The sequence below is a fragment of the Amphichorda felina genome, assembly GCF_050947745.1.
Source record: "Amphichorda felina strain 45539 chromosome Unknown scaffold_3, whole genome shotgun sequence".
Taxonomy (NCBI): domain Eukaryota; kingdom Fungi; phylum Ascomycota; class Sordariomycetes; order Hypocreales; family Bionectriaceae; genus Amphichorda; species Amphichorda felina.
In genome coordinates, this window is record NW_028145047.1 from 1 (window position 1) to 12,016 (window position 12,016).

A 12,016-nucleotide genomic window follows, 5' to 3' on the forward strand; every position below is an offset into this window, starting at 1 on the left:
CCTAACCCTAACCCTAACCCTAACCCTAACCCTAACCCTAACCCTAACCCTAACCCTAACCCTAACCCTAACCCTAACCCTAACCCTAACCCTAACCCTAACCCTAACCCTAACCCTAACCCTAACACTAACCGATAGGAGTTAGGTTAGGTTAGGTTTATTTTTTAGACCAATCAGCAGTAGAGGCTAACTAGAAAAGAATTTAACTAGAACGTATAGACCACGCACTAATTTCGTACTTTAGGGTTATAGGAATTCTAGTCGAAAACCCGCCGAATAGAGAGCTAGGGTTATAGGAATTCTAATCGAAAACCCGCCGAATAGAGAGCTAGGGTCATAGGAATTCTAGTCGAAAACCCGCCGAATAGAGAGCTAGGATATTAGCTAAGGCGTCTTATAGTATTACTTGATTAGTAGTCGGTAAGGAACCTAATAGGTATATAATAGTGCCTAGGGAAGGGGCTCCGCTAGGTAGATATCTTATTATATCCTTAAAGCAGCGATAGATCCCTAGTAAAATAACTATTACCTTAGGTAGTATAAAATACTAAAAATAATAGTAGATACGCCGTCTTATTATTTAATAGAGTATTATACCTATCGTTATTATTATATTAAAGGTATTATAATTAGCCTTAAAGATTATCGTAATAATATAATTATTATTATACTAAGAGGTATTATAAGTCGCCTTAAAGATTATTATATCTTTATATTAAAAGTATTATAACTACGTTATACCTATATTATATCTTTATATTAAAGATATTATAGGTAGCTTTAAATACTATTATACCTATATCGTTATCTTTATTATACTAAAAGAGGTATTATAGGTAGCTTTAAATATTATCGTATTTATATTATTATTATACTAAGAGGTATTATAGGTAGCCTTAAATTATATTATATTAGATTATTATCTTTATATTAAATATATTAAAGGTATTATTATTATATTATTATAATTATTACGAGTAGCCTTATTAAGAATTATAATATTATAATATATTATTCTAGATAAAATACCCTAAAAAATAGTATTATAGGTAGCTTTATCGCCGCCGCTAGTATAAGTTACCCGAATTATTATTATCGCTACCCTTAGATATTATCGCGGGTAGCCTTACTTATATTATAATACCTACGATAGCCCTAAACCTATAAGATAGCATAGGCGCGCCGGCTACCCTATAGCCCCGCTAACCTATAGCTAGCCTATAGGCGCCTTATAATAGGTATATAACGCGACCTATAAGGCCCTTATATATATAAACTATAAGGGTAAGGCGGCCCGGTCTATTTATAAGAATATATAGATTATATATTAATTTCGTATTTTAAGGTTATAGGAATTTTAATCGAAAACCCGCCGAATAAAAAGCTAGGGTATCTATATCTTAATAGCGTTTTATAATTATATTACTTTTCTTTCTCTTTTATTTATCGCTTACTTAGGGTAAGCCCCCCCCCCCCTTCCCTCTTCCCTTAGTAAAATTATCTTAATAATTATTTTTTCGGCGAATTATATTATAGTTTATTATAATATATAATCTATTACCCTTAGCTAACTAGGGTAGCTTATATATATATAGCCTCCCGGTAACCTAATAATATAATAAGCCTAAGAGGTATAATAATAAGGGTAAAAATATAAATCCTTATTAATATCTATAACTATACCTATATTATATATAAAAAGTATACTATTATACTCGCTATATCCCGTTATACCTACCCTATAAGTTATATCCGCCTTTATACCTAGTAACCTCTAAGAACCTTACCCCCCTTTCCCTCTTTCTATAAACTCTATTATAATCTATTATAGTCTTATTATCTCCTCGTTTATCAGAGAACCTTACCCTTTATCGGTTTCTATAAATTCTATTATTATTTATTATAATCTAATTATCTCCTTATCCTCTAAGAACCTTACCCTTTATCGGTTTCTATAAACTCTACTATTATTTATTATAATCTAATTATCTCTTTATCTATCGGAGAACCCTACCCTTTACCTCTTCCCGCGAAATCGCCTACTAAGGGTATAATAATAAGGGTAAAAATATAACTTAGTCTATTAGCGTTATAACTATAGCGTTATAGTATACGAAAAGTATATTATCGTACTTACTATATACTATTATACCTACCTACTAAGTTATATCCGTATCCGCGCCTAGGAACCTCTAAGAACTTTACTTACCCTATCTTAGTAAATTCTACCCTTTATCTTTACTAGTACCGTAAACCCTAGAGTATAATCCTCGGCGAACTCTATTACTATTCGCCGCTATATAATAGTTAGGAGTTAAGTTAAGTTAGGTTTATTTTTTAGATTAATTAATAGTAAAAGTTAACTAGAAAAGAATTTAACTAAAATATATAGATTATATACTAATTTCGTATTTTAGGGTTATAGGAATTCTAATCGAAAACCCGCTAAATAAAAAGCTAAGCTAATTAGATAAAAACTTAATTAAAATATATAGATTATATATTAATTTTATATCTTAAGGTTATAGGAATTCTAATCGAAAACCTATTAAATAAAAAGCTAGGTTTATAATACTTAGCTATTAAACCTTATTTTATATTATTTATTATAGATATATAAATACCTAATTTATAACTTAGCTTAGGGCTTAGGTTATTAAATCGATATAAGTTAAATCACCCTTTATTTATTATATTATAAGTTTTTATAAACTTTATTATTATATTTATTATATAATAATTAAGCCTTTAATAATAGTATTATTATTATAAGTCTTCTATTTATATTTATATATAAAATAACTATTTCTTAACTTATTATTATTTAATAGTTATATATTATTTATCTTTTTTTATATTAGCTAATTAAAGAATTTAAAAATTATTAAGGAACTTATAGCTATTTATTATAATTAAATATATTAAGTTATAATACTAAGATATTAATAGACTAAATTATATAACTCTTATAGCCTTTATCTATTATATAAAGGTAGCCTTTATAATTAATAGGAGACGTTATAATTAATAATAAGCCCTTATAATAAATAATATATCTTATAGTTAATAATATATCTTATAATTAATAATAATAATAGATAATTAGAGAGGTACCCCGTAAATTAATATGATCCGGTCGGAAAGGTACGTCGATTTACTTACGCCTTTAAATGCCTAAGCGGGTAAAGCTCCAGATATACCCCGCTCTCTTACGTATTATACCGAGGCGTGCAGAGTACTTATCTCCTACTAATAGATAAGTATATCACGTACTATTCTCGGCCGCACGCTATATTCCCTCAGTTACCATATCTCCGCGATTAGAAATAGTATATTAACTGTCTCCTCTTTTCCATTCCTCGTTTTACCCTATGAAAATTCAAGAAGCAGCCACGACGACTTCACGACTTACGCATCCCAGCGCGTCTCCAAAATGGCCAGCTATAAGATCTATGACCTTGGCGACTTTGAGCTCCAGTCGGGAGATAAGCTCGACCAGGCCTTCCTTGCGTATAAGACGTACGGAGACGCCTCTAACCCAGCCATCATTTACCCAACGTGGTTCAGTGGGCTCATCTCTGACAATGAGTGGCTTATTGGTGAAGACAAGACCCTTAACCCCAAGCGTTACTTTATCATCATCCCGGCACTGTTTGGTAATGGCCAGTCTACCAGCCCTTCCAACACCCGCCGCGTGCCAAATTGCCCGTTCCCTAACATCACCATGAGGGACAACGTCACCGCGCAGCATCAGCTCGTGACTAAGGGCTTAGGCATAACTCGCGCCCGTTGCATCCTTGGCTGGAGCATGGGTGCCGGCCAAACGTACCAATGGCTTACCCAGTTCCCAGAGTTCAGCGACCTGGGCGTGCCGTTTTGCGGCAGCGCCCGTACGTCTCTACATAACCAAGTGTTTTTAGAGGGAGTCAAGAGCGCCTTGCTGGCCGCCAAGGGCACATCATCGGCGGGTAGTTGCACTGGAGAACGAACAGGTGTTCAGGAGTACCGTAACTGGACCAAGGATGAACAAGAAGCTGGCCTCAAGGCAATGGGCCGTGTTTATGCGGGCTGGGGATTCAGTCAGGCATTCTATCGAGACAAGGTTTATGAGACCGAGCTTGGGTATAGCAGCCTAGAGGACTTTATGGTTAACTTCTGGGAATCGTGGGCGCTTTCGAAAGGCTCGTTTCTCCACCCAGTTGCCCGTGGAAACCCGCTAACACGCCTACCATTTGCAGATCCCGAGAACATACTAACCATGTTGCATACATGGCAAGCCGCAGACTGCTCGTGCCAAGAGCCATATAACGGAGACTTTGAAGCGGCCATGAAGGGTATCAAAGCTAAGACACTGGTCTTGCCTGGGAGGACCGATCTCTACTTTCCACCAGAGGACTCTGAATACGAGGTCAAGTGCATGGCCGATAATGTTGGAGAATGTATTCCATTCCCATCTATCTGGGGACACTGGTAAGACACTACACCCTTTGCTTCAGAGACCAGGAAAATCCGTAGCTTGCTTACACATTACAGGGCTGGAGGTCCGGGGCTTAGCCCAGATGATTTGACGTGGCTGGATGAGAAGTTGAGACGCTTTCTGGATAATGCCTACCCAAGGATTCAGTTGCCCTTAAGGGAGACTTCTAGCGTATAGAAGACCTCAATGGCGGAGCCGTCCTGCGTGGTTGCGATGATAAGGGTCTAGACGTGGCGCTCGAACGTTGACAGGTCGTCTACCTCGGAACGGGCACACCTGGGGCGGAGCATGCCGCGTGAGTGCTACCAGTAGGCGCCATCGGTGGTGAAGATTCCTCAGTGCGTATCGGTACTACAGACAATATATCGGAGTGATTTATAATGCGCGTACCTGCCATTCCCTAGGAGTAGCCGGAACCCTATTTTCCTCGATGCCGGGAACCTCCATTTTTGAACTCAGCCGACTAGATCGTGTTGAGGATCTTAGGCTTGATGATCATGCACCTGTACCACATGATAGCGAGCATAAAGAAGGTACTGCCTCGATGGTGCGAAATTGCTCCGTGTTGGCTATGCTCCCCCTCGCTATTCAAGTATGACGTGGACCCGTCGTCGCCGCACTCGAGGCTTACGCAAGCAATACCACAGACAAGATCCCGTGGCTCAGGAAGTCTACGGTGTAGGGGGATGCGGCTCTAGGCAACTCGGGCACATTCAAGCTTCGCTCATAGCCCATCGACGGCCCGAAGAATAAGCTGCCACGCGTCAAGGCCTGTTTGGAGCTATGCGCCAGCCACGACGAGATACTTGCCACCAAGGGCCGCGCGTCAATGCTCCCCGGCGATGTGCTATGCCCTATCCCCGGGTTCCCCATTGATTACCACACCGAGATTGGACCTGCCCCTGCCGTGGTAATATACGTCAACTAGATCAGAGGCGGATGCATCATTGTCTTCTTGAGCCAGTACAACGTCATAGATAGCCCCAGCATGTTCCATTTTATTGCCCTGCTAGCCACGTCCGTGGGTGAACACGGCAACCTCGCCACTAGCACCGTCGTCCCGCTGTACGGGCCCGCCGAATAAATCATGAACCACAGCGATTTCCTCACCATAGGGACTTGCAGCCATAGTCGCAAAGGCCGTTCCCGAACCCCAGCTCGTGGAAATATTTCAAGATGCTCGGGGGTGCGGTCTTGGAGATCAAGACGGCGGCCTCTAACTTCGTGGATACCGACCGTGAGGCTCCATTCATCTCCACCAACGGCGCTCTCAGCGCCTTGCTCTGGAAGCGCTTCGCCACCCCCCATGTCCAGCTCGGCCTGGACCCGTGGTACGACCCAAGTTATCCCGTGCCATCGACGCTCGTCATGCCATGGGCCTGACGCACCAGTACATGGGCAAGAGCCTCAATCGGTTGAATATACGACACGCGGTCTGCAGCAACGCAACCTTTGTATTTGTATATCAAATAAGTATCCCATAAAAATATCGTATATAACAGGACATGTAAAAGGTTTTCCTTCTATACTTCGTAGCTTCGGCTCTTTAGATATTATTTGTAGTTATTATTCGCCCCATAACTACGATTCTATCTGATATCACCGCTACCTTGCCTCGTTGTACCTCTTCACTCTGCTCGTAAACTCATTTCCTGGTATAATAAAAGCCTTGCCTAAACGGGCCGTTGAACTCGCTCAATTTCTTGTTTAGGCCACGTAAGCCAGTTCGCCCAATAATCACCAAGATGGCTCGTGATAGAACGAATAAGAAAAGCTCCCGAATCACCAACAGCCCAGTAGTCCCTCGCATAGTAGAGTAAAACAGCGTAATACGCAAGTACAATGAGGGCTTCGGGGCGTCTTTGCCGAAGAAGCGTGATATACCTGCGCGACACTCTAACGGGCCACTCGTGCACTGCAATAGCGATCCGGCAGTGCGAAGAATGAGCAGAGTCGAAAAAATACTGTAAAATCCTTACCGTTTCTTTATATTCATCAATCGTATCCCGGTCAAGCCCACTATGCTCTAGATGATCCAAAAGCTCGTTGCACTCTGTTCCTGTGGCCGTTACATCCGCATTGGCTGCCATGTAACCCTGGTCGCTCAAGCTGTCGTCGTGGAGCATAGGTTGGAGCTTCTCCCAAGCTTTGCTGGCAGTGACTCGGATTCCCTGGTGTAGATCGAAACACTGGACGAGTTTATCGAGCATAGTCGGAAGATCGGCCACGGATGAGAAAACATCAAAAAGCACGTGTTGACCGAGGACGGAGGAGAAGGCGAAGAGGGCCAGCGAGTTGTCCCTGGTAACGACATGCTCGTCCAGGCTGGCCTGCGCCAGGGCCCGCGTTTGCAGTCTAGCCGATTCAGTCCGGTACAAGTGTTTTGACGTGCCTGTGACAGTTGTGCTTTTGTGCGCTGCGGCAAGGGCAAGCAACTGGTCCATAAGATATGGCACGCGGAGGCCCTCGCCATAGGCAAGCTGAAGGACCCTATCAACACTGCCAGACTGGACAGAAGGAGCGAGATCGAACAGGCGGCTCCTCAAGTGGTCAAGCAGCTCCAGGTGGAGTATGCTATACCGCTCGGCCACGAAGGCCGAGTCCTGCAACACCCTCTGCGCATCATCGACTATTGGAGAAACATGGGAAGCGCCGTGGATATACAGCGTGGGGACGTCGCTATAAATGTGATCTGGCTGCGGGGGGCTCAGCACGTTGGTGTGTTGGCTTGATGGAGGAGTCGATACGGCCGGGAGCGATGCGAGATACGAGCAGGTTCGTCTGGCCGACGCGCACTTATGGCATGCAGGCTTTGCTTCGTCGCACTTGACCTTGCGCTGTTTGCACTGCTGACACCCGAAACGGGATTTTGTGTGTCGTTTTCGCATCATGGAAACATCAGGTCCAGTCGGAAAGAAAGCACAGCGTTGTCGGGTTGGTGGAGTTTTAGGGAGCAAGAACCCGACTTGGTTTGGAGACGGGGCTCCATTAAAAAAAGCAATGAGCCAAGTACAGCCAATACGCCAATGATAGCAATGGCGGCCCGAAATCACGGCTCCACTGTTCGGATACAAAGATACTTCATTGGTCCTTAGGTATTAATTCCAGAGGGCATTTGGGAACCATACAGCTGAGGCTCTCAAATTTCAACCATTCTACGTACATATTCCCAGTTCCATATCCCCAGGATGATATTAATAATTAATAGTACAGAGCAGGGAGGCATTGAGAAGGGGTTATCGTTATCGAGTTACTCTATGGAGATAAAGCCAACAGCCTCTCTGTCTATCGTCTAATATTCTAGCGGAGTATAAATGTATCTTTTCTAACCATACATTTGTAGGGACACCGTTTCTTCTATCTGTTTAGCATCAAAGCGGCCTGGGAATCTCCATAAAAATATAACCGTCACAACAAACATAAGAAGTGAATCAAAGACGTATAACGTCCATTCATGGGAGAGAGAATACCCCGTCTGGCCTTGGGCATACTCAATTACCCTAAAAATGGATCGAACCATGATCAGAAGGCTTACAGCATAAAGCATGTAAAGACCCGACTCCCACGAAGCTGTTGTCGAATATGATTGAGCTGTTGGTTCACGTTTCATTCTCCGATGGAAAACCACGGAAAGAATGCAGAACAGCCCAAACATGACAATTTGGATCACAAGACCAATGATGATAACCCTCTCGGCCCACTTCGCGATATCCACGTCTTGTATGACGGACATACCTGCCCCACCACCCTGGACGACAAAGGATAAGACGTCGCCGAGAACAAATGTCAGGGTGATCTTTGAAGGCTTGACCAGCGAGTGTTTGTCGCCACCAACACTGGTAATGATTCTCCCTAGAGTCATGTAAATGGACGCAGCAAAGAGGACTGGCGCAACCAGGATGAAAATGTTTTGGATAACAAATGGCATAAGCTTGCCAGTCTGGTTGCGAGCTCCCGCGCGGACACCATATCCAACCATTTCCACTACGCAATAAGTTAGAAAAAAAATAGTTGTCAACCAAGAGCGCGAGACATTGCCAAACGTACAGAAACATCCTATAGCAAACACAATGCAGAAGAAAGCACGTGTCCTCCAGATTTTCCAGCACGTGTAGAGGGACGAGCCCAGGAAGAGGACCAGGAAGAGCGCGGCAGCCCCGATGTTGGGGGGATATCTCCAGAGGTACAAGCCGGCTTTTGTGGGCTCAACGCCCGGTACAGGCTTCAAGTAGCCTTCTGTAGACATGGCGAATTTAGGTGCTGCACGTAGGGCTTGTTTCCCGAGGCGATTGGTTGAGAGGGGGGACAAACACACAGCTCGTGCGAGGGAGTATAAACGGGCAGAGGCAAGGTGAGGCTCATGCAATGAGATGGTGAAGATTGGGACGTGTCGTTCCTAAATAAGGATGCGGCAAGTACCCTTCACTTCGTGCTCGTATTGCAGAGGATGATTTCTGGACGGGCCCAGGTGCGCCAATCGCATACGTATCCGACTTGCTGGTGGAGACATGCCCGATGTTGCACGCTTGGGCTTATAGGACCAGATCCACCAGGGGCATTGTGGAATCCGAGATTCCGAGCGGAACGATCTGCCAGCCGTTGCACCCACAACCTGGCTCCCTCTAATATCGGATCTCCTCGGGTTGATATACGAAGGCCCTCGGACATCGGATACGATGGTATATAATTGGCCGGGATCGTTGTAAGGAGGCAAGTTGGATTCGGAAAGCATCTTAGTTATTAAATTTTGGGCCTTTCCCAAGGACAGGGGTATTGGTGGCAGACCTTGTATCGTTACACGCACCAAAATTGTTTAGAACGGCCTTGGAAAATGCTCCGTGGCATATAATCACGCAGCTTTGTCTATCCCTTTCGTGGCATATGATTACGAATAACACGGCCTAGTATAGAATGATAATACTTGTTACGTTTTCAATCGGACGCTCACCTCATCCGTCAGTAGCGTTTCAATCTTTGGAGTAACAAAGCTAAAGATGACCCCCAGCCCGCTGAATGCCAATGTTGAAAGATAGACCGTAGAGTAGGCCTGTGCATTGGCGTCCTTAAAAGCTGCCAGGCCTACCTCTATGATTGTCCGATTCGCCCCAGGTATGCTCTCGAGCTGGTCTGGACTCGAGTTGAGGAGCGTGAGAAACTTCGAGATCGATGATTCGGGAAGGCCCGCCTGCAAAAGCGCAGGAGGTACAACGGATGGGATAGTTGATGCAAGGCGGTTGGAAAAGATCGCCGTGAACACGGTGGCGGCGGCCGTTGAGATGACCGTTCGCATGGAAGTAGCGACTCCAACGCCAGTTCCGATCAAACGCTGGTCTTTCAGAGTTACTGAAAGGGAAGTCAGACATATGGCGTCTACCCAGCCTAGCGCAAATCCCCCGAGGCAGAGGAGAGTGATAACCGTGCTTTGATTAGACGGTGTCACACAGGCAGTGGCTATGGGAAATTTCAGAATTAGCCACCTTCACCAGACGAATGTATTTCCCCTGGAGATAACTCACATCCGTAAAACGATGCCCCAAGTAATGCAGCGACAACGAGTTGCCACTTAATCGCCCCAATTCGAGTAGCCAGCAAGCTCGCAATGATCTGGCCAAGTAGAGGAGGGGCTCCAATGACACACTTTATCCAGCCTTGCATCTCCGGAGTTTCGGAAGAGTATAAGACGGAAACCTGGGTTGGGAATACGATATTGAATGCGTAGTACATGCTTGCCGCCATGGAAAGGGTCATGACGACCGCTAGCCACTGGATGTTGGCAAACAATTTCATAGGTACGAGAACGTCCGACACAGGGCACCGTAGCTCGTAGATGATGAATACCACGAGAAGCACACCTCCGATAACAATTGTCGACAGGACTTGAACAGACTGCCATGCGTAGACGTTTCCGCCCCATGAAAGACCCATCAGAAACAGAAGCAGGCCAGCGGAAAGTAGGAAGAAGCCGCCAAAGTCCATCTGGCGTAGCATCAGCCACTTTCCCTTCGCTCCAGCAACCGAATTGGATGCCAATTCTTCCCATGTTGGTGGGTAGTAGAAAAGAACCCAACACAGTAGAGCAGCCGTATTAATGGCAATCATAAAGTAGTAGCATGATCTCCAACCGCCGGCTGTGTTCTCAGTCAAGGAGGTCGCGACGATAGACGCAATTCCCGAGACAGGTATCAACAACGTCCAGATGTAGGTGGAGGCAATATAGCGACGTCTCATTGGGACCAGTTCGGCGATGAGATATGGGAACGAGACTTGTGTTGCTGATCCAACGCCAATCAGTACGTTGGCTCCGATGAGCGAACGGATGTTTTGAGCCGAGGCGCCAACAATGCAGCCAACGAGTGCGAGCGCCGTTCCGCCAATCTGGAAGTAACGGCGACCGAAGAGGTCGGATAGGCGACCAGCCAAGGTCAGCATGACCGCCTGGGTAAGATTACTGGACAGAGACACCCAGACGAGATTCTTATCTGGACCTATGTCGGCGTCCACGTATGAAAGGATGGGGGCAATCAGGGAGAAGCCTCCCATGCCTGCCATACCAGCCAGGCCGATAGCGGTCAAAGATCCGATGTAGTTCTTGGAAAGGTAGTAGCGGCGCCCCTTTTCACCTGTCAAGCTTTGGCCATCCGTGTAAGCCGAAGGGCCAGCAGGCGTCTCTAGATCTGAAGAAGAGTCTTTTTGACCATGGCTGTCAGAATTCAGGTTGGATGCTCGAGAAACATTGATCTCTCCGTCTGGTTTGCCGGATACCAGGATTTTCCTCGACATGATTGTGGTGGCTGTGGAAAGATTGAACAGGGCCACGCAGGATCTGTTGAGTGTTGTTGACTGCCCCGGTTAACCAGATTAGCTGCTCAGCTTTGATCGGTGTGGTATGGTTCCAATAATTGAGGGTCTAGTTGCAAGTGTGCGATGTGGCGTGGATCGTGGGGGAACCATCTGCACAAACTACGGTCTACTGTTTATTCTTCGAATATCAAAATAACCGACGCGCGGAGGCGTTGAGAATCTGGACACGCTTCTATTCTAGGCCCAAAACAGCCCAAGCCGGGAAATTGGCAGACATGAGTGCGCCTTTACCCCATTAACGCCACCTTTACTTGAGACATCATGATATTATGATACGCTTACATGTGGAATGTCAATCGTCGAGTCAAGTTCTTGAGTGGAGATGCCAGATCTGGTAACCCGGTAGTGGCCTAAATAGGTAATTTTTCTTCGGGTCCGTCGGCCTCCACATCCCAACCCGGGGTGGAAAGTCCCGAGACCAGGTGCTGGAGGGCAGCGATAGTGTACTGCAGTATGATTTGGGTCTGACTAACATCCGCGTCGGGCTCGAGAGTGAGATATTAGGAAAAGACGAATTACGAGAGTCCGTACGCAATTCTACTGATGGCATCGGCGGAAAGGCCCGGGTCCCTGGTCCTTGATATGCACTTAGTGTTATTAAATCATTGGGGGCGGGACACACGTGGTCCCACGCATTTCACGCTTCCGAGGCAACCTTTCCCATCCAAACTTGGTTGC

The 12,016-nt window shown here is 45.2% G+C and overlaps 3 protein-coding genes across 3 annotated transcripts; 1 reads left to right on the forward strand and 2 right to left on the reverse strand.

Moving 5' to 3' along the window:
* Positions 1-3,433: 3,433 nt before the first annotated feature.
* On the forward strand, positions 3,434-4,474 carry ACO1O0_002687 (Alpha/Beta hydrolase protein; the record flags this gene model as incomplete). Its single annotated transcript, XM_083192152.1, has 1 exon — positions 3,434-4,474. The coding sequence occupies one exon, from the start codon at positions 3,434-3,436 to the stop codon at positions 4,472-4,474; it is 1,041 nt and encodes a 346-aa protein (XP_083051209.1).
* Positions 4,475-5,401: 927 nt separating this feature from the next.
* On the reverse strand, positions 5,402-8,723 carry ACO1O0_002688 (RTA1 like protein-domain-containing protein; the record flags this gene model as incomplete). Its single annotated transcript, XM_083192153.1, has 4 exons — positions 5,402-5,797; positions 6,457-7,156; positions 8,131-8,461; positions 8,564-8,723. 4 exons carry the CDS (start codon positions 8,721-8,723, stop codon positions 5,402-5,404), a joined length of 1,587 nt encoding a protein of 528 aa, XP_083051210.1.
* Positions 8,724-9,946: 1,223 nt separating this feature from the next.
* ACO1O0_002689 (uncharacterized protein) lies at positions 9,947-11,257 on the reverse strand (the record flags this gene model as incomplete). The annotated part of the gene is made up of 1 exon (XM_083192154.1): positions 9,947-11,257. The coding sequence occupies one exon, from the start codon at positions 11,255-11,257 to the stop codon at positions 9,947-9,949; it is 1,311 nt and encodes a 436-aa protein (XP_083051211.1).
* Positions 11,258-12,016: the final 759 nt, after the last annotated feature.